This window comes from Chenopodium quinoa, unplaced genomic scaffold (genome assembly GCF_001683475.1).
Source record: "Chenopodium quinoa cultivar QQ74 unplaced genomic scaffold, ASM168347v1, whole genome shotgun sequence".
NCBI classification, from domain to species: Eukaryota; Viridiplantae; Streptophyta; class Magnoliopsida; order Caryophyllales; family Amaranthaceae; genus Chenopodium; species Chenopodium quinoa.
In genome coordinates, this window is record NW_018744362.1 from 1,301,641 (window position 1) to 1,323,712 (window position 22,072).

General features: G+C 37.4%; 3 protein-coding genes across 6 annotated transcripts in view; 2 read left to right on the forward strand and 1 right to left on the reverse strand.

Annotated features, from left to right (window-relative positions):
• The window catches only part of LOC110696389 (ubiquitin carboxyl-terminal hydrolase 25-like), a 30,507-nt gene extending 15,152 nt beyond the window's left edge, over nt 1–15,355 (forward strand). The window contains exons 5-9 of one of the 3 annotated variants that reach the window (XR_002506281.1): nt 3,832–3,918; nt 4,030–4,889; nt 5,457–5,582; nt 13,249–13,638; nt 15,276–15,355. Coding sequence is in view for 2 of the 3 variants with exons in the window: in XM_021873675.1 (XP_021729367.1) it covers nt 3,832–3,918; nt 4,030–4,889; nt 5,457–5,582; nt 13,249–13,354 (1,179 nt within the window). In the remaining variant the exon portion in view is untranslated. Of the gene's footprint in view, nt 1–3,831; nt 3,919–4,029; nt 4,890–5,456; nt 5,583–13,248; nt 13,851–15,275 lie in introns of those variants that run through there. The other 2 variants (XM_021873675.1, XM_021873674.1) reach the window with 2 other exon arrangements.
• On the forward strand, nt 14,192–16,027 carry LOC110696393 (probable glutathione S-transferase parC). 2 transcript variants are annotated; one of them, XM_021873679.1, is made up of 3 exons: nt 14,192–15,118; nt 15,276–15,399; nt 15,482–16,027. In XM_021873679.1, the coding sequence occupies exons 1-3, from the start codon at nt 14,807–14,809 to the stop codon at nt 15,595–15,597; spliced, it is 552 nt and encodes a 183-aa protein (XP_021729371.1). In that variant the 5' UTR covers nt 14,192–14,806; the 3' UTR covers nt 15,598–16,027. The 2 variants fall into 2 exon arrangements, with proteins under 2 accessions (XP_021729371.1, XP_021729370.1); XM_021873678.1 differs by having other exon boundaries at nt 15,276–16,027.
• LOC110696390 (probable glutathione S-transferase parC) lies at nt 15,965–17,524 on the reverse strand. The gene is made up of 2 exons (XM_021873676.1): nt 17,123–17,524; nt 15,965–16,457 (listed from the first exon to the last, which is right to left on the reverse strand). The coding sequence occupies exons 1-2, from the start codon at nt 17,516–17,518 to the stop codon at nt 16,107–16,109; spliced, it is 747 nt and encodes a 248-aa protein (XP_021729368.1). The 5' UTR covers nt 17,519–17,524; the 3' UTR covers nt 15,965–16,106.
• Between the last annotated feature and the right edge of the window lie 4,548 nt (nt 17,525–22,072).

The following is a 22,072-nucleotide window of genomic DNA, read 5'->3' on the forward strand; positions in this document are numbered from 1 at the left end:
GGAGGTGAATAAGTAAGCAAGCGTCCTGAAGTTATTTACACAACCAGTCGGCAGGTTGCCGAACCATTGTTGTGCGATTCCTTTGAGAGTCGCTGGGAAACACTTGCACCAGGTGGGATCATCCAACCCTTGAAGGTACATCAGGTTGGTGATGGTCTTCTGGGTTAGTAGTGCCGTCATAGGCGCCTACTAATACATTTTTCACTTTGGCCGGCTGAGCGGCTTCAGTAATTTCCTTGGAGAAGGCCGACGGCTGTTCACCAAGTCTAAGCAACCGTAGCTGCCAGTCCATAGGTTGGACATTTTTTGCTGCATGTCCACCAAACAGAGGTGGTTGTAAGAAATACTGTTGTTGCGGTACAAACGGTAAGTTTGGTACCGCCTGGTCGCTATGATAGCCGGACTGACGGGAGGTGCCGCCTGACTGACTCTCATGATACGACTGAGTATGCCTCATCGACGTATTTCGCAGACTGTCTTTGAAGTTTGAAGTAGAGGCCGACTCTGACAATCGGTCACTCTTCTTCTGCTCTAGCAGTAGCCGAGCGTCTGTGTATGTTTTCCTCGACCCGTCCGCCTGAATATGACGAACAGGTTTCCTAGTTCCTGGAGTAGGAAAACGGTATTTTGTGAAATCAAGGGCAGTCGGCTCCCGCTTCCTAGATTTAGGATGAGGAGTCCCCTCTCGCCCTTAAACTGGCTTCCTCTTCTGTGAAGTGGAGGGTTTCTTAGCCGACTGCTCCTTGTCCAGAGCAGGCGGCTTCTGTTTGATCAACTCTTGAATTTCTCCCTTGAAGTCCCTCATGAAGGTCATGAGTTCGTTCCTTGTGATGGGAGCAGACCCATCAGTCGGCTGCTGCCGAACAGGCGGTGCGCCTGCTGGCTCGCTTCCTGGATGAAGATGTTCCCGTTCCCTCCTTTCGGTATGACGGGTACGTCGGGCCCTTAGGGTCCCGTCTGAAGCTGTGTGAGCTTCAACTTCAAATTCATTCTTAGTATCGTGGTCCGACTGAACTTGAGGGTCGTCTAGGGGACGCCTCTCTTCAGGAGTCGGTACAAACGTGGATGCCATCTCAGAAGTACTCTCCCCACAGACGGCGCCAAATGTTTCGGGGTTTTCTGATGTCCTGTGGGAGAGTTACAATTCCGAGACTGGAACCGGACGCCTGTACCTGCAAAACAACGGAGACTCCTGGTGGTGGGAGCTCCGCCTCCAACGGTCAAGTTAGTACTTGATTAAGGAGTAATTAATGCGGAAATTAAAGTGATTGGGTCTCTCTAGGTGAGAGTGTTTAATGTAGGTAATCTGCTTTTTTAGCGTGATCAGCCTGTTATTCATGTAATCTCCCTTAATGAGGATTAAGGTAGGTATTTATAACCTTGGGAAACGTGCTAATCCTAGGTTTAGGTTAACCTAGGGCTGATTGGGCTTCCCTACTTCCTGGTGGCCGGTTTCTCCATTAGGCATGGAGTATGCCACGTGTCATGACATAATAGGTCCAAGGTGGACAAATAAGCGGGTGCCACGTGGCAAGCCCTGACAGTTCCAACTGAGGGACACTTGGCAGGACCTGATTGGCCCACGTGGCGCATTCCGATTGGTGGGAGCAAAATCCCCTAATCAGGCAATGTGTTGAAACAGGTTCCTGAAGTCGAGTGCCCAAAAATTGGAATCACAACCGGAATTTGCTATTTAAACCCAGGTCATAAATTAACGCAAGCCTATTCCTAATTAAAAAAAAAAAAAAAGATAGAATAACAATATAGGCTCAAATCATAAAATAATATTCATGCTCAAACTATATAATACATTGTTTTAATTAAATGACTATTCAAGTTTATGAAATGACATGGTATCTTGAATCTTAATCTAAATCAGGTGGTTCCAATTCTGGTTTTGCTTTTGAGGAACCCGTTGCAACTATTTCAGATTTAGGAAAATTTTGACTGTGCTGTTCACCCTTAGAAATAAGAATATCCATCACAATGGCACCTGATTATTTTGAAAGTAAGATAAAAAGACAACTTATTCCTGAAAGGGTAGATGTAATTAATTGATTATTGGGCAAAATATGGCCACCGGAATATTAACAAGCTCCCAATCACTCTTTCCCCTCTTGATTATCTATTTCTCCCTTGTCACTTAATTTTTGTTCAATTTGCTCTTTCTCTCTCTCAATCTACTTTAGGTTACTTGACCGGGGGGGGGGGTGGGGTGGGTGGGTGGTGGTGTTAGGGTTTATGAAGGGTTTTGATGGGGTGGTGGTGACTACCAGTGGTGATAATGGTGGGGGCAATGGGATGGCAGTGGAATTTGGTGGGTGTGTAAGTGGTGCAAAAATGGATGTGATGGTGGGGTTGATGAGGGTTTGGTGATGGTGGGGCATTGGTGATGGTGTTGGTTGGTGGTGGGAAGTCTGCTGGAGGTGCTACTGGGGCAATGGGTCTTGGTTGGATTGTGGCAGTGAAGTGGGGTGGGCTGCCAGACTGCCTTTCCTCTAATCACATGGATGATAACGTAATTAAGTCCTTGCATATAATCCCTTGCAATTTCTTTATAAGAGGAAGTACAATTTATGTATGAGATCAATTTCTATTTATGGTGCTTGGGGTCCTTCTGTTTAAAAGTTTTACTACTTTATAGTTTCAATTTGCGTAATATAGACAGATTCGCTACTTGGTTACTTTTTAGACTTCTGTTTAAAGGTTTGCATGTCATGAAGAGAAGTACTAGCACTCAAGGAAGCCTAACTATCTCATAATCTTCAGCTGTAAAAGCTTTTTTTTTATTTTACCAGATCAAACCTTTTTTTTATCACCCCATCTTATTATTTGCACAACAATTAACCTTGTTTCTATGTGTAAATACCTCAATATGTGGTCCCTGTACCTTTTATTTTTGTAGTTTGTAGGCTGAGATGGTTGTGTGGAAACACCTTAATCAATATAATTAGGATTGAAGATATTAGGAGGATAGTTGGAGTTTGGTTTGGGCATGTGAGACTAAAATTTAGAAGATGTGCTGGTGAGGAAAGTAGAGGGTTTGGATCATGGGGGTCTTAGAAGAAGATGATGGAAACCAAAGGTGACTTGGATGGAAGATTAGAAAAGATACTAAGAGTTTGGGTTTAAAAGTCCTATACGAACTTGATAGGAAGGAATGGAGGGATGATCATAGCAGGTCACTATAGGAGAATAAGGAGATACAGTAATGTTTCATGTAGCCGACCCCATCATTCTGGTTAAGGCTTTTATTGCTGTTGTGGGGTTAATATTTTTTGTATTATAAATATTATATTTTGTACTTTCTGTGTAACTGTCATTTTCAAAGTAGCTGTTTGGGTCTTTTTTTGTGGTTCTCATCACTCTCCATTTAAGGTTAATTTATTCTGCTTATACACTTTATTCCAATTTTGGCATACTATGTTAACCACCTTACTCCTCTTACCCTGCAATCTTTACACCTTCCACAACCTCCTTACTATTTCTTACACTCATACTATTTTTGACACTCTCTTACTTTATCTTATGTTCACCTACTTTCTTACACACAATCTCTAACTTTTTCTTACACCCACTCATCTTTTCATCGTTTTCTTAAATTACGTATATTTAGTGAGTTGATAAAAAGTACGGAGGTAGTATATACTGTGAGTTGATCATGAGGGTCTTGCTTTTGGTGCTTGTTTAGTGGTCGATGTCACTTTTTTGTATGTTTTAAGAATTGTTACTTTTTGGTCTAGTTGGAGGACAGGAGATTACATCAAAATAGATTGTGTAACTTATACTGTTTCTATTATTTGTTATATAATCTGCATGTGAATTTTGCAGGATCCTCAGCCTGAGTATAGTCTTTTTGCTACCATTGTGCATTCAGGATTTTCACCTGAGTCTGGACATTATTATTCATACATTAAGGTTCACTTCTGACCTTGTACATGCATAATTTGCGGACTTAATGAATAGATCTGTCATTGGTTGCTTATTATCTTTTTATTTGGTTTTCCTTTCTTTTTCTAATATATGCAGGATGTGATGGGTCGTTGGTATTGCTGCAATGATTCTTATGTGACATTATCAACTTTGCAAGAAGTACTTTCTGAGAAAGCTTATATTCTTTTTTTCACCCGGAATGGCCAGAGACCTGTTGCTGTTGATAATACTGCTGTGTTAAATGGAGTGAAGCCTTATAGGATTAATGGCAGCAACATGCCTAAATCTCTGAGGAGCTCTATTCCTGCAAAAGTAATGAACATGAAATCATCTAATGCACCTTCTCTTGTTAAAAGCATTCCATTTGCTAGTAAGAATGTTGATGCTTCTGCTATTCTACAAAATAAATTAAGTGGCATCACAAATTCACTTGCTAAAAGAGTTTCTGGTAGTGATAGTGGGACAGTTGATGTTCAAAAAAAGGAAACTGTGAGAAGTAATGGAAAGCCGAGCCATTCTGTTTGTAAGCAGATGAATGGAAACAATGTGCATTCAATGCAAGATAACAATGGAAAGTGTAGCAATGGTGAACATAATGCCGTTGCAAGTAGCCAGGTTTTGATAAATGGTGATACTCATCTCAAGAATGGGAATCTTGGTCCTGTAAAAGGAAGTCTCTGTGAAGACAATGGCTTAAAAAACAAAGAGACTGCCAGGAAGGTGATTGATAATGGCGTCATCCATAATGGTCAAAGAAATGAGCGCAGTGATTTCTCTGGCCCGAGAAAGCTGGAAAATGGAGAGAATGCAGGGAAGATGCTCGACAATGGTGCCCTTCATAATGGTCAGAGTTATAATTTCCCAGGCTCCAAGAGAAATTTGGAAGACAGGGACTCGTGCATTTTGTTAGCCCAAGATGCCAAATCGCGGGCTAAAGTTGAAGAATTTAAGGAACTGTATGTGTTTTTATTCACAACTCTCTCTTCTTCTTCCATCCCAAACCCCCAATTCAAGAATTTCTTACGTCACAGAACATGTGGAATGATTCTCCTGACCAACACATTCCTTTTTATATTATATAATAGCTACTTTTGAGTTATGAAATAACGTTCTTAAATAAAAACAGAGATATATGAATATTAATTGGTGATGAATAAGAAGAAAAGGATGATATGCTTATTTACAACTGAGATTGTAGTAAGTTTGTGCTTGTTGCACTCTTTGTTACTGGTGTATCTTTGTTTTGCATGATGTCTTTTGAATTTATTTAGGTTTGAGCTGAATATAATAGCGTATAGATGATAAGATATATTATATAATTTGTTTAGGTGATTATTACATGATATCCATATCATATGATGCTTATTCAGATTTACTTCCAAATCGAGTAGAGTTATGTTTTCTTGTCAATTTCATGTAAGAGATTGCTAGTACTAACATATGCTTTTGTGCACCAGTTTACTTAAATGCTGAATTTATTTCTCAAGAATTTTTCTTATATTGATATTTTACTGAATCTCCAGTCTTCAAAAGGAGGCTGCATTAGCTCTGCAAACATGTGGCTGGTCTGATAAGGTTTATGAATACATGAGATCAAAGAAGAGGGTGTGTGTGGATGCTTGCAGCTCAACAGATAACAAAGAGCCAAAGTAAGTCTTACAATTTAAACCTAGATCATTGTTCTTATCTTGAACAAGGTTGGTCAAAATAGCAAAGTTATTGTATATTGAATTGAATTGGGTGAAATGCTGAACATTTACTTTTACATTGATTGATAGTTCTTTTTTTTGACATAACTTGAACAAAGCTGTTTGCCTGCAGTCAAAGCTTTGCATCTCACATTGTTTTTAATTTGAATGAAAGTACAAAGTTTTGCATCTCACATTGTTTTTAACTTGAATGAAAATACCACTCTCTAATATTGGGCAGAGTTAAGTTGTTAGGTTTGACTCTTATAGAAGGGGAGGGCATGGTCATGAATATTGCATTGTAAATTGAAGAACAAAGGAGGCTCATAGATAAGCGACGAGAAGGAAAGATCTCAAATTTGACAGTTAGTTGCAGTAGTTCTTAGATTGTGGACAGTTCTCTTTAGTGATTTACTAAGAGGCTTGCATATGCTTCTGTGCCTTCTTCAAGAGAACCAGTGTTCACTAGAAACCCTGATATTGTTACACTGATATGTTTTATGTTCATCTTCGACAAACACCTGGATACAGTGGTACACAATAATTCCACCTTTGACGCGTCTGAGACATGGGATTTTCCCCTTAAGTTCTGCCGCTAGTGTATTGAAATGCTATCTTCTTCATAGAAGACTCATCTTCACCTTTAGGGCTGGAATCTTGTGCTTCATTACTCTTGTTTTGGGTAACCTGGTAAAACTTAGTATGTGTAATTACCATATTAAGGGGGTGTTTGGTATGACAAATGGAAATGGAGTGGAAAGGAAACAAATAAGTGGGAGGAAATGAATCATTTAACTCTTACCTTTCCATTTGTTTGGTTTAATCATGGAAGGGATCACTTAAAACGTATCTTCCTTCATTTTTGTTTGAGGAGAGTAAGGGTAATTGTTACCTTAGGTTTTAGAGAGTTAACAAATGGGTGGAAAACATTAGCCTTGAGTAATGGTAATTTACCCAAACCTTCCAACCAAACACTTGGTAACGGTAATGGTTTATTTAAATCCGTTTCCAATCAAAAAACACTCCAACCAAACATCCTCTAATTGTTTTATATGCACTCCTCTTTTAAGCAAGTGCACCTAATTGGAAAAAAGAATAATGTTGAGATATTAAATTTAGTATGGACTATGAAGATTATTACAATAAAATATGCACTCCTGTTATTTTTACCTATTCTCCTTTTCATTTTTTGTCTAAATATCATCTCCTATTCTACCCCCTCCCCCCCCCCCCCCCCAACTTTTGTTCTCTTGTCTCCTCTTCAATGCTTCTAGTTTCATTATTACTATCTCCGGCCATTATTTTTTTCCATTGACAATAAGCCCTCACCCACTAACACTTTATCTTTCTAGTTGACTAAGGCCTAAATTTGTAGAGTTGATGTGTTTGAATATCACCATAGATCTATATACTGGCTGGCAAAGACTGTGGCGATGAAATCGATTAGAGTTTTGAAGATAGAGGGACATTAGTCTACAATTTTTCTTCTAATGCTGCTCCATCTATATCTTCCATAGATGGATATATTGGCTCCCTACCCAAGTTGTGACAGGAAAACAAGGTTACAAAAACGTTGACTACCTAGTCATACATGCTTTATTGAGCATAGCACAATGTCTGTGATTTCCCAAGGCGGTTTATAGCTTTAGTATCATATTCTTCTTTATAAGACAGACAGGAAGAATTATCTACTTTTCAACAGCTTTTTTCTGAGTTCTTTTAATGGTGAACTTAATAATAGTCTTGGTATCCTAAGGGGCCTTCAACTAGGAAATCCAGTCTCACCAACTTTCTTTATGTTACTTGAGCTGTTCTCAGAAGTGTAGGCTGACTGACTGAATGCTACCTGTGAGTGGCTCTTAAACAATTCATTTTGTTTCTACCTGATTAGAGAGTAATGTTAAGGTTTGAAGTATGTTACCTTTATAGATTTAGAAAGTACTAGTTTAGATCCCGTGCATGCACGGATATTACTAAGATCCATTTTTACAAATAATTCAAAATATATAATAAGAAATGCAACAAAAACAATTGACATATGATTATGTCTCACATTTTGTGCATGAAAAAAAAATTTAATTGAATAAGTAATTGTATACATATAAGAAATTATAGGTCTCAAAATGATATTAGTTTATACATTTTTTTTGTTTGGATATTAGATTTGTTTTAATATAATTGGGTTCCTTATTGTTGATAATTTATAAATTAGACATGGACATGTTTTCTTTTATTTTCTAAAATAAAATATATTATTTGATTCAACGACAAAAATGGTAATTTAAGATATGTTAGATTTAGTAATAATTAATAAAATAATAAAAAGAATAAAATTGGAAAACAAAAAATTGGAGGGAAAACTTCTTATCAGAGAATGACATGTGTCATTTAAGGTTTCGCCTTTAGTATAGGTTCATAGATTGTTAACATACACCTTTTTATTCTTAGTAAAACGTAGATTGTATACATCTTCTGTGTTTATTGTCAGTGGTAAATAATATCAATAAAATTAGAGTGCTCCTTGTTGTGTTTAACATGTTTATTGGTCATGATTTTTTCTCGGGCTATAAATCCAGTTTGTTGCTTGAAAAGTTGATTGCATCAGTTTTGGAAAACCTTGTGCTTTTACAATTTCATTCTAAAGGATAGATCGACTCTATGAGAGAATTGGAGAAATGGAGGCCCCTTGTCTTAATGAAGGTCTATGAGACCATATGGACTTACAGTGACTACTTCTGTTCTTGAACGTATTTGTTTGTTGTCTCCTACAATTGCGTTAAAAGAGCTTGTAAGTTTTGAAAAGTTATTGGCAGAATTTTCAAGTGGCTCCATGAATATTATGAATGCTAATTTGTACTAGGAGCCTTGTAGAGGGTGCCCCTTGTTATTTGCTTCTTTCAAAATTTTATAAATTCAACTAACTTGGTCTCTTGGGTAGCAAATTTCTTCATTCTTGAAGTGTTGTGGCTTGTGAGGCTCTTTGTAATAAATTGGTCCTTGAGGTTGAGGTCTGTATGTAGGCATATATGTTCCAATTTATCATCAATTTTACGGTTCTTCATATTCTCTCTTTTTCTGTCTTTTGGGTTTTTGGGATATTAGGATCACCAAAGTGATTTTAAGAAGGCCTTATGGCCTATGTTTCCCAGAATGAGCATTCTTGCTGCTGCATGTGTGTCAATATGACACATAAGAATGAGGATTTATAAGTGGAATATGTACCTAAGAACTTGACCTTTAAATTGGACACTTCTGCTGCTATGAACCACAAATAAAAGAGGGTAGGAAGGTTGAGATGATAAAGAAGACTAGAAGAGGCAATCACTCTCTCATTTTGAGGAACTATAAGTGAAATATGTACCTAAGCACTTGACTTTGAATTGGACACTTGTGCCGTTATGAACCACAAACAAAATATGGTAGGGAGGTTGAGATCATAAAGAAGACTAGAAGAAGCAATCTCTCTCTTATCTTGGCCTCTAGGTTATAAGGTTATTGTTCTCGTAAGTTTGACTGGTTTTAATGTAACTATATATGTGTGGGTCAAATAAGGCTTCAATTAAAGTAGCTGACACTGAGTAAAAATATAATTGTTTGGATTTTCTATTTTAAGTTTCCTTGGAAGAATCTCTTTGGCTCTCTTTTCCTTCAATTTAGTTGCATGTTTACAGATTTGATAAAAAATTGTTTTGTAGAATGTAGAATGTGGTGCCTTATTTTTTGCGCCCTGATTGACAAGAGTGTCTTCCTGTTCTTATTTTGCGCCATGCGATTTAAAATGATAGTATTTTGTAGAATTTTTACCCATATTTGACATTCATGCCAAATCTTTATTATATGGTTTGACAATGGGAACCTGGATAATTTAATTTCATAAGGTCTATTTTGATTGATAGGTCATAGGTTTGCTGTACCATGTTGCTTCAAGGTTGTATTGGCTCTTGTGTCTGGTCCGTCCTTGAAGTTGGGCTTTTTAGTGATGTGAGAGTTACATATATTGAACAGTCTATCCTTATTAGTTGAGATCTTCCCTTTTACACAAGAGTTGTACAGTATGCCCTTGAAATTTATTTTTGCCAAATTTGCTACTGAATTATTAAGGACACGCTAGAGGGATTCATTTAGTATCAGAGATGTGGGTGGTGGGGGTGGGCTATGTATCTCTAATGATCCCTAAATTTGCCATTTCATATGATGAATTATAGTATCCAAAAAGTCATGGTTGTGCTATGTAATACCTCATGTCCTCGTGTATCTGAATTTCCTATGTTGGCTCTTAGGATGACCTATCTCTAAAACTATCACCCTAATATGATCTCTAAGGATGATGTCCCCATAATGTTACCTGATTGTGGTTTTGGGGTGATGTACCACTTGTCTCGAGCTCTTGCTAAAGGAGTGATGGGTTACCTTGCACTTTGTTGTGACAACTAATGGTAGATTCTATTTTAAGGCTCCCAGGTAATGTTTGGCTAGTTGCCAAATCCAGTTACAGACTTACAGTTTCTGATTTTATTACATGAGAGTAGTTGGAGCATAAGGATGTTATTGTTTGTGGTACTTATGATATATTTCTATGAGTTGTTTTGAACTAAATTAAAGGATTTATTGGATTGGGTGGGCTAGTCTTATGTTCTTTTGTTCCCCCTCTTCAGCTCTCCCTATTCTTTCTTTCTTTCTTTCTTTTTTGGTTGGTATTTAGGAGGAGTGAAGGACACAATCTTGTTAGCTTCTATTTACACTGATGCATTTTCCCTAATTTATTTCAAATAGATTTAACATGTGATTGGAACTTTTATCTTCCCCCATATATTTGTAATTTTGCCGAAATATTGATTCTTTCTAGTTCTAAATTCATTCCTTAATGGCACTAATCTTTTTCAGGATAGGGCTGTGCTTTTTGGTTTGATGTCATATTTTTTTCTGTTTTGATTGAAGTTATAATTGTGCATACAATCTAAATATGTAGTGGTATTAGTTATTTGAAAAATCAATGAAAGGTGATAAACTCTTTCATCTAGAGGTGCTGGACAATGAAAAATGATGGTTATGTTATACTGGAAATTTTATTAGTGTAGCTTCATGAGTTGGATACTCTGATGATAGAGGGAAGTGGGTAAAAATCAATGAGCTCTCTGCTACCTTTATTATATGCTGTGTGTTTCCTTCTGAGTTAGCTTATTTAAGAGTACCACGGGTTGTTCAAAGGCCAGTCAAAAGATATTTTAGATTTTGTGCCATTGTCTAAATAGTTAAATTGCTGGAGAACAGCCTATTTCCCTTATTTCTCTTTGCCGTTGTATCTTTCAGTGGACATGACTAAGAATATCCTTGCATTATACCTTGTGATTTGAGGATTGGGTAGATAGGACTCATAGGAGGGAAACTTCTGAGCTGAGGTTTGGTCTGTGCACCAGAAGATTTCCATGTTAAAAAGTGTCGCTTGAAACATTTCTATGATTGTGAAATGTGTTGGTTTTCGGAATTTTCTTCCATTCCTCTTTGGAACCAATTTAGTGCGACACTAGGCAATCGGGACGTGAGATCATCTGCAGCCTGTACTCCTTAGAATAGGGATTAGCTGTTTTGGGATAATGCTTCTCAATGGATGTTTCCTGTGCACCTTAATTCCTGTCAAAGTGTACTAGAAATGGGATCAATAGTATTCTTGTGGGAGGATTTTGAATGTCTTATTAATTTCACTTAACTTGGTGCACCTACCTCCACTTAAGCTTAGAACTGCCATGCCGGTCAATTTGGGTGTTACTTTTTGGTTTTGGGTTTATGAATTTGCACATACAATATGGATCTTGTTCAACCTGGGTGAAATAACTGGTCAAATATGGGTTTTTTTTTTTTTTTTGGTTTTTTTTTGTAAAATCCTTTTTTGACATGTTATTTCAGGATTGGGTGAGTTTAATTTGGGTCAGGTATATTTAGGTCTGGTCTTTTTTTGGTTCATGCTAGCTTTCAAAATTATCACATTTGGGTTGAGATATGATCAGTTCTCATCTCCTCAAGCTTTATTAAATTATGGGTCATGTTCAGATTGACTTATCTCTGGTTTGGGTAATCTTATTGCAATTGCATATCACTTGTCTTGAAGTCAAGTTCTTATTTATTCCTTTATTTAGAAACCCTGGGGCATGTAAGTTGTAAACATTTAGTTTAGGCAACAAGTTTATATAAGAAAGGCAATACTTCCTCCGTTCCCTGCAACATGGGTAGGGAGCACGGATTTTAAGAAGAGGAGAGAGGTAGAGAGGAATAAAGATAGGAACCTATGTGATGATGAGAGAGAAAACATGGGTAAATAGGGAAATGTTGCAATATGTGAAACTTCCTAAAATGGTAATTGTTGCAATATTTGTGGAACGGAGGAAGTACTATGCTAGGTTGCCATTATGGGGAACAACTAAACACATCAGTTTAATATGTTTGTAAATTGTAATTGATATTAAAAAAGTGGGCACTTGAATTGTTTTCTGCATCTTCCTGCAAACTATATTTAATTCAGCTTGTTTTGACAAGTCTACTCATACTTAGTAGAGTGCAGAATGCAGAATGAGTATGCTGAAGTTAAGAGATCCGAGATGTCTATAAGTTACTTTATTTGTTGGCATATTGCTGAAAAGAGATTATATAATTAGTCTTGGCTAGTATATCGCTGGCTATTTGGTTGGAATATGGGGTAAGTAATTTTCCTTGGTTACTTTAGGGTACTGAACAGGTTGATTTTGTTGGGTTTTAAAGGCACCTGCTGTTGAAGCACTCTGTAGTATCTCTATTTTATGGCAATCTGGAGGAACTTTGGTGGTTACTCAGATATATTCCAAAAGCATATAAGTTAATGCTAATTGGCTGTAGATGGAACACTTTTTCTCCCCCTCAATCAAGCTAAGCATTTGGCCAAAGCCCTAGTTGACCTTTGTGAGTCTTAGATATAAGTGTTTTTCACACTGTTAAACTAAATGTTGCTTTTAAGGTGGCATCTTATCTGTGAAGATGCAGAGTTGTTAGCGAAAGGTGAATATAGTTCTAGATGTCTTGTGTAGGACAATTTTTTGGCATATTTACATGTAAAAACACATAGGTTTATGAATAACAAGGAGCTAGGGTTCTGCGTAAATTCGTGAACATATTGGTGTATTTGACTAATAATTAAACAATAACATCCAAGCCCATGCTTCTTTCCCATGGAGAATAAAATGGTGGTTCTACCTTGTTGCCCTGGTGTGGGTCGATTTTAAATGACTTGTTTGCTGTAAAATTTCCTCAATGCTCTGCTGTGGCAGATGTGTTATTCAATTTGTAAACGTTGATTTGCTTAAAATAATTGAATGCATGCTAGGAGCATGAGTTCTTGGCTTCTTGCTAAAAGGGCTTTATGTTTGAAGCATGTTCTTCTGTGTTAATCAAAAATGGGTTTTCAGTGGTAGTTGAACATCTGATAAATTGTTTTCAGTGATAGTTGAACACCTGATGCTAAATCATGCTTTGGATGCCCTCACCTATATCCATTTTGTCTGTGATGACCTGCTATTAGCATCAGAGTCTATGATTTTCAACTTTGTGACTAAGGTGCTTTGGTTTTGAAACTAATTTTCTTATTGTTGCTGCATTACAGGAACATGTTAATTGCTGATGCCAGATCTGCGTTTATTTCACAAATTCCTGGATCTTTGAAAGGAAGCCTAATCGAACACATTAGATCATTCAGCAGCCAGAAGTAGCTCATAGTTGTTACTCTCGAATCGCATGGCAGAAGAAGGTATCTGGCACTTTCAAAATTTCATTAGCAGACTCCCATTTAATTTGGAATGGGTTGTAAACTTGTTTGTAATATTCGGGGATGCTTACTATGTGGCCTGCCCCGTATACATGTTATACAGTTGCCGGTGGATGCATATGGAGTAGACAACTATTTTCTGCCTATTCTTCTGCTGAAAGGGATTGCTACTAGTCAGATGGTAATGTTTCAGGGCTGAGATGTAGGCTTTGATGTACAAATCATGAGGTAGGTTTTGCAGTTGGTTTGATGGATATACTAGGAAATTGATGTATTCAGCTGCATGTATAATATCCTTTTTGTTCTTTACTTATCCCATTTTATGGATGTGCAACAATTTTTATCCGTAAAATGTGGCCGGAGAGATGAAATTATACCCCAGCTTTGAGGTTCTGTATTGTTCTGCTCTGGGCAAGTTGCATTTATTTTTTTTTATTTCATTTCTTCAATGCATCTACCTAAGTACTTGTGGCCTATTTTGCTCATAACCTCCAGTTATCAAGGATATTTTGGAAAATACATAAATAACACACTTGAAAATGAATATAAGCATAAAATAAACTGACATAAACATACACGTTAATTACTATTAGCTCATTACCACCATTTATTACTTACTACCTTAGTCGTATGTTTAGCAATTTATTTTCATACGTCCAGTACTTTGGCTGGTTTATCCTTCTTGTAGTGGTGCTATGTTATTTTATAGGAGGAAAATTATATAATGCTTTGTGATGGTTGATTCCCCCCCTCCAGTTCTTTTAAAATTGGCTATTAAGCCTACACGCAAGCATAAATGTTTGGAAAGAATTATAATGATAGGCTTGGTCCTAGAACATGATCTTGTTGCCATTGATCAGTACGTTCAAGCAATCATAATTATCATATTGGCTCGTACTAGAGACTCTTTTGGGCTTTCAGTACCGCGGTTTCAAGATCGTTCTCCCATATTTCAATCGTTTAAAAATAACTGCAATAGTTGAATATAGGTTCACGAGGGTAAAAAACATTTGACATGTTTTACAAGTAAGGTTGGTCGGAAAATTAATAAAATACTAAGCAAATGATTTTAGTGAAGAGATAAATATTAAACTAATTATCTTGTAAGTTATTTAATTATATAGCTCTTTTACTGAGCTGGATAAACTAATACAACATCCTAGAAGTAGCCAAGTTTAAGAAAGTAAAGAGATGAGAATAAAGGAAAGTTCTAGTGCTTTAACAACTCAAATACCAAACTCTAGGATGTTCTTCTTTGTTCTTCATTCATCCCTTTAAAATAGCAAGAATATATTTCAACACAAACCACTTTATAGTTTATATTTCATACAAATTGGAAAAGAAAAAAAAAAAAACAGGTGTGAATTTCAGACTAAGTAAGAAAAAAGCAAGAAAAATGGGAGAAGTGATACTGTTGGACTACTGGTCAAGTCCATTTGGGATGAGAGTTAGGATTGCATTAGCTGAAAAAAATGTAGAGTATGAAGAAAGAGAAGAAAATCTTAACAACAAAAGTCCACTTCTTTCGAAGATGAATCCTGTTCACAAGCAAATCCCTGTTTTAATTCACGAAGGGAAGCCTGTGTGTGAATCTATGATCATTGTTCAATATATTGATGAAGTTTGGGCACATAAGGCTCCCCTATTGCCCTCTGATCCTTATGAGAGGGCGAATGCTCGGTTTTGGGTTGACTACATCGACAAGAAAGTAAGTTTTCTCGTCTGTAGTTTGTTACATTGTCTTCACCCTTCATAAGTGGTAGTGATCACTTTGACGGAGTTGTGACATGTTAGTAAAAACACAGCATAGCTATGTAGTACAATATTAAGTATGTGTGACTAACTTAATTTCGGAATTGCTGCAGATATACAACATAGGGAAGTTAGTGTGGGCTTCTGAAGGTGAAGTGCAAGAGGCAGCAAAGAGGGAACTAGTGATGTGCTTCAAATTGTTGGAGACAGAGCTTGGTAACAACCGTTTCTTTGGAGGTGAAAATCTAAACATTGTTGATATAGCTCTTATACCATTTTACAGTTGGTTTTACGCCCTTGAAACATGTGGCAACTTCAGCCTTGTGGAAGAATGTCCGCACTTGGTGGCATGGGCTAAGAGGTGTATGGAAAGAGGAAGCGTTTCCAAGTCTCTTCCCGATCAATTTAAAGTTTATACTCACCTGTTGGAGCTAAGAAAGCAGCATCTTGCTGAGCTCAAAGGCTAATTGAATTTCATTGTATCATGTTTTTTAGGGTGCTTTTTTGTTTTGTTTTGTTTTCTTTTTTTCCTCCTTTTCTTAAATTTTTTGTTAATGTTTTTCGTATAAACTTTCTAAGTTTGAAAATTATGCTACCCTACCAATGTTTTATGTAGACAAGTTAATCGTGAAACATGTACTTAATAAAGAGGGACTAGTATGTGTGTAGGTCTTGTAAATGTGTTCCTTTAATATTAGTACAGTTTTAACTTGTTTTATTAAAAAACAGCAAGTAAAAAGACTTTTCTATGTTAATTCATAATTGGGTTTTTACTCGAATACTCTATTATAGGCAAGCAAAATGCTGAAAACAAAGATGTTTATTCATATATAGATTGTAATACATGGTCTTGTTGATTACTACATTCATGATTTTGTTGGTACATAAAACAAAGCTGCCTCTTAAGTAAGAATGTAAATTCTTACAAATTTCAATACTTCCAGTTACTCGATTCCCAAATGTTGTTTCCTTACCCCCAAGATCAGTTCAGAAATTTTGTGCATTTCAGGAAGAGAGTTCTTCACAGCTTCTCTTTGTTCACAACGTTTCGCCCAAGCTATAATCTTAGGACACTCTGCTTCAATACTGAAATTACCACAACTTTCATATGTATGAAACCAAGAGTAAAATGGAATAAGAGCGATGTCCACAAACCCAAAGTGATCACCTCCGAAGTAGCATTTATCTCCGAGTTCTTCCTCTAACAACTTCAGATTTTCAATGAACTCCGATTTTGCTGTCTCTCTTTCAGTGCTTTCCTTTGTTTTCCACAATGTTTTACTTGCTGGATAAAACTGCGTAAAACAGCAAAAGTGGTGAATTAATTACAGGTTTATAATTCACTTAATTAAACAAATGTATGAAGTATCTAATCATAAACCATTTTAGAAAAATCCATTACAAGGTATAACCACTGATTGATCTGAATTAGCAATTCTTACAAAAAAAGTAAACCATTATCATTGTTTTTTTTGGGGCTAATAGAGGCTCTAGAATTAGTATTGAAACAACGAGGCATCTCAACATTAGTAGCAAAGTAATTTTTGTACCCTGATTCAATTATTGCACCATTTCGAATTTCAAGTTTGTCAACACATAATTTTACATATTGATATTTCTTTTGTATTGTCCCTTAAATTGAGATAGTATTGTTCACTCACTCTCCTTTAACCAATACATCTATACAAATCTAACAACATCATACTCCGTAATTATCTTATTTTAAGAATACACATGTATAATTTTATAGAGCTCAATTTCCAAAGACCTACATAAGCATCTTTCAAAACTTCTTAGTAGCAAAACTTAGGTCAAATAGGATGTATTATGATTAAATTTTTTTATTGAAGACTCAAAACATTATCATTAAGCTAAAACAACACTCTTTAAAATTTTTTTTTACATAATTATATAAACTTCAGAAAATTGAACCATAAGATTAGTAATAAATAGAACGTACCTTTTTGTCAATATAGTCAGCCCAAAATTTAGATTGAGATTTCTGGTAAGGATCAGAGGGCAAAAAAGGAATTTCACCTTTCCAAACTTCATCAATGTACTCTACAATTATCAATGACTCACAAATGGGTTTTCCATGATGAATTAGAACTGGGATTAATTTGTGAACAGGGTTCATATCTAGCAACAATGAGCTTTTTTTGTCACTCATAAGATCTTCTACTCTGCAATCATAATCAGTGATGTTTTTCTCAGCTAATGCTATTTTGGGTCTCATACAAAACATGCTTGCCCAGAAATCAATTAGTATTAGCTGCTCATCTGCCATGGTTGAAGTTTTTTGAGTGTGTGTGTGGAAAAAGTATGACTCACTGCTATGTGGGTTACACACACACATATATAGCACAATTAATTTCTTTGCAAGTTACATGAATTAAATACTTTGTACGGACTTTTTTTTTTTTTTTTTTTTTAAAAGTAAGATGAATAGACATTACTCCCTCCGTGTTTTTTTTAAGGGAAAAATTGCATTTATTAATCCCAACTTTGCACAATTTCATTTTATAATCCCAACTTTGGAATATTCTGCAATAATCCCAACTTTGATATGGGCTTTCATTCTTCAATCTCAAAAACCGATAACCTAATGAAAGGGTTAAATTTTTTTTTTTAGTCACGTGTCACTTGTTAATTGCTTCAAAAAATTAAAATAAATAAATTAAATTAAATAAATTAAAAAAAAAACAGAAAAATCAATAATTAAAATTAAAAATTAAAAAACTGAAAGATTAAAATTAAAAAAAAAACTCTCCTCCCTGCCAACCACCCCCATCCTCCTAGCCTAGCCGGAATCCGCCGCCACTTCGCAGAAACCTCCCCTTTCCCCCTTCCTCTCCGACGAAAACAACCACCTTCCTTCCCCCACCCCCGAAACTACCCCCTCTCTTCCCCCCACCCCCGAAATCGCCTCAAACCAACCCTCAAGCATGCGCGAAACCACCACCCTCCCACCTGCCTCCCCGCTCGCGAAACCACCCTAACCTCCCTCCCCGCTCGCGAAACCACCCCAACCTCCCTCCTTATCTTCTTTTCCGCCTAGATTTGTAGTTGTTGGTGGTTTTGGTGGCGAAGGGGGCTGGAGTTTCAATGGTTGCAGGAGAAGTTAGGGATGAAAATGGTGGCTTGATGGTGGTTTCAAGAGAAGAAGGTGGGGGCTGTGAGTGGTTTTGGGGAAAGAGAGTGAGGCTGCGGGTGGTTTTGGGGGAATTTGGTGGTTTTCGGTGGGATTGGAGAGGGAGATGGTGGTTTCCGGTGGGGGCTAGGGAGGAGGCGGTGGGGCTGCGGTGGGATGGAGGTGCCTGGCTGGTTTTTGTGGGTTTTTTTTTTTTTTTTTTTAAAAAAAAAAATAATTTGGACCAATCAGGACTTGACATGTGTCAAGTGACCTGGTGCAACAGGTTAAGAAACCGGTTGGGTATGAGGAATGAAAGCCCATATCAAAGTTGGGATTATTACAGAATATTCCAAAGTTGAGATTAATAAAATGAAATTGTGCAAAGTTGGGATTAATAAATGCAATTTTTCCTTTTTTTAAGTGTCACACTTTAATTGTCACATAATTATAGGCAATTTAATTGACTTAAATTAAATAAGAAATAATTGGGATAGTTGGAGTATTAAAAAATTATAAATGAAAGATAGTAGGTTAATAATTTATTAAAAAGTAATGAATATGAAAGTAAGGAAATAATAAAAAAGATAGTAGTGAATTTGAGTTAGAACTATAAGAGGGGAGATATATAATATTAAAATGTAACTTTGTTGTTAAAATACGAACACATTTAGTAAGCGTAAAACTTAAAAAACACAGAGGGAGTAGAAAATTGTTTTTGCAAAAGGAATTCTTAATGTTTCAAAAGAAAAATAGTAAACAAACTAGAACTATCCCCTTCTTTTTTTAAGTGTTACTCTTAGAAGTGAATTAATCTACTAAAAAATACAAAAAAATTTAAGTGGGTAGTTGGGGTATTAAAGAAAAAATAAAATAGTATGGTTAATATTTTATTGAAAAATAAGGGATGTGATTAGTTTACAAAAAAAAAAGTAAGGGAAGTGATAGGGAAATAAATAATTAAAAAATAGTAGTGAGTTTGAGAAGGGACCATGGGACGAGAGAGAAATAATATTAAAATGGGTAAGTTTACCCCAAAAAAAAAAAGAAGTGAAACTCTTACAAAAAATATTCCACATTTGGTAAGTGTAACACTTAAAATAACAGAATGAGTATTACAAACATCAATGTCCATACTACGAGATACTAAATGACCTATATTAGCTATCCAATGGTTGTAATTTCTGCTATGAATATTTTGGTGTTGTCGAGGTTGAATGTAGATCCATTGACGAGCGCTCCACTGCTATGTCTGATGATGACTCCTCCTGTACTGAACTATTGTGAGCCCATCCTTCGAATTTGAGTTTGATGATGAAGTTGTTAGGAGATGTCTTCCATGATATAAGAATTGATGATGTGGAATGATTATGAGAAGAACGATAAGGAGATCTAGGAATGGGAGATCCCATGAAGAAAAATGTATCCACTACACTAACACATTTTATAATTAAAAGATATTAAAAAAAATTACGCCAATTTTGCTCAAGCTATTTTAAATTCAAGTTTATTCGTGTTCAAATCGGATTGGGTCACTTTGAGTATTAGGTAACTTTTAGATAAGGTAAAGTCAGATCGAGTCACTTTGGGTATTGAGTCAAAAGCGAGTTGTTTCGGGGTCTTTTGATGTGTCCTGCGGGAGAGTTACAACACCAGAACTAGTAGCCGACTGCCTGTACCTGCAAAAGCACGGAGACTCCGGTTGGTTGGAGTTTCGCCTCCGACGATCAAGTTAGAATACGTCTGAGTGAGTAAGGATGCGGAAAGTAAATAGTCTCTCGGGTTCTGGGAGATTCTGCAATTAATATTGCTCGGTATTTGTATTTTGTATTTATGACTGGGCATGAATGTCCAATAAATGAGGATTTTTCTCTATTTATAGTAGAAGGGGAGCTGTCCCCCTATTAGGGTTACTCTGCCACGTGTCAGCATCCGATTGGATCCCATTGGGCCTTTAAGGGGCTGACACGTGTCAGCAAGCTATTGGGCCACGTGGCATGGGTAATTTCACTCCAAACATTTTCCCCTCACAGGTGTCACGTGGCTTGCCACGTGGCACCTGTGACACGTGTCATGCTCTGGGAAGGCGACGGTTTGTCTCCTTCCCTCCATTTTTTTTTTCGAATTCAAATTTGAAAAGAGGAGGCGACGGTTCGCCTTCTGGGTTTCCTTATAAATAGGAACCACCCTCCTCTCATTCCACACTTTTGTAAATTTTTTAAGAGAATCTTCTTGAGAGAAAAAGAGAGAATTCTAATCCCGGCTGCTCTTGCACTCCAATAACTCCTTTGATTCAGATACATCCGGTTACCGGTTGAGTGCTTCTTTGATCATCTCACTAAGGTACCGTCTGACTTTGTCAATTTCTGCTCTTGTTTTCAAATAGAGCCCTAGCCGGTTTTACACCGTCTGGGGCATCTTTTAAGCAGTTCCTTTCATAGATTGCATTCAATAGACTCGCAGCCGGTCTTATACCGCCTGGGGCATCTTTGAGCAGTCTTCAAAAATTACATCCAACAGATCCACAACCGGTATTATACCGTTTGGGGCGTCTTTGAGCAATTTTCTTCAATACCTGCATTCATCAGACCCACAGCCGGACTTGTGCCGTCTGAGGCACTTTTGAGCAGTTTCTTCATAAATTGTTTGCAATAAACCCTCAGCCGTTCTTATACCGCCCGGGGTATCTTTGAGCGAGTATCTTCAAAATAACCTGACTGTTTGTTTTGTTTTTCAATTGTCAAATCATACACAGCCGGAATCTTCCGCTTGTGGTATCTTCAGGAAACAACTCAAAGATCCATCTGCTAGCAAGCTTTTTACTACTTCAAGGTACCATCTTTGCCCCTTGCAACTTTTTGAGTTTTCCCGGCTGTATAGGTTGTTAGAGTAATGGATTCACCCAACACACACAAGACACACCACGATTAAGAGGTCAACCAGTCCCCTGGTACGGCTGAGTCTAGGACTAGGGGAGCCACCTCTGGGTACTGGGATTCCCCTTGTTCATCTCCCTATCCGACTGTCTCTGTCTCTGTGCAGGACGCAATGGCTCGTACTAGAAAAACGGCAGTAGAACCAAAGTATAAGGGAGAAAGCTCCGAAGAATTGCCGCTTGAAACAAATCAGGCTGAGATGTCAAGGGAATCCCCAAGAGGTACCCCAAGCACCCCTAGTGATGGAATCCTAGGGTCCAATAATGGAGGTGGCGAAGATACCGCCTCTATCTCTGGAGCTGATGAGGAAAAATCCTCTGATAATGGAGGCGGTAAGGATGCCGCCTCTATCTCTGGAGCTGAGGAGGAGAAAAAATCCTCTGGAAATGAGAGCAGCGGAGACCGCCTCTACATCCGGCTCTGATGGCAGTAGTAGCAGCTACTTACACCGGTTGTTGATAGCGAAGAGGAAGAGAGACCAACTTGGAATAATAAGGGTGATCCCCTCCTAATTGTCGTCTCTGCTAAGGACCGGGCTAGCATGGAGAGGAACTTAGGGGACTTTATACGCATGCGGCCTCTAGGAGAAGGGTACAAAATTCAAGTGCCGCCTGAGATGGGGAGGATTATCTAGGAAGACAATCAGTGCAATGCAAATGGGTATTTTGGCTGCTACGAGGCGGCCTTTCTAGCCGGTCTCCGTTTCCCTCTTCATAACACCATTAAGGCCATCTTTCGAGGATACGGTATGGGCATATGGAAGTTACCCCCCAATTCTTGGGTTAACATTTTGGGCTATATCGCCGCCTGTGAGATGCAGGGCCTAAACGCCGGCTGTGAGGCC

Excerpts from the sequence above, each read along its gene's own strand:
- LOC110696393 (XM_021873678.1), top strand. The coding sequence starts at position 14,807 with ATGGGAGAAGTGATACTGTTGGACTACTGGTCAAGTCCATTTGGGATG. Across the intron at positions 15,119-15,275 it reads TTGACTACATCGACAAGAAA|ATATACAACATAGGGAAGTT; the intron begins GTAAGTTTTCTC and ends GAATTGCTGCAG.
- LOC110696390 (XM_021873676.1), bottom strand. The coding sequence starts at position 17,518 with ATGTGTGTGTGTAACCCACATAGCAGTGAGTCATACTTTTTCCACACA. Across the intron at positions 16,458-17,122 it reads CTGACTATATTGACAAAAAG|TTTTATCCAGCAAGTAAAAC; the intron begins GTACGTTCTATT and ends TGTTTTACGCAG.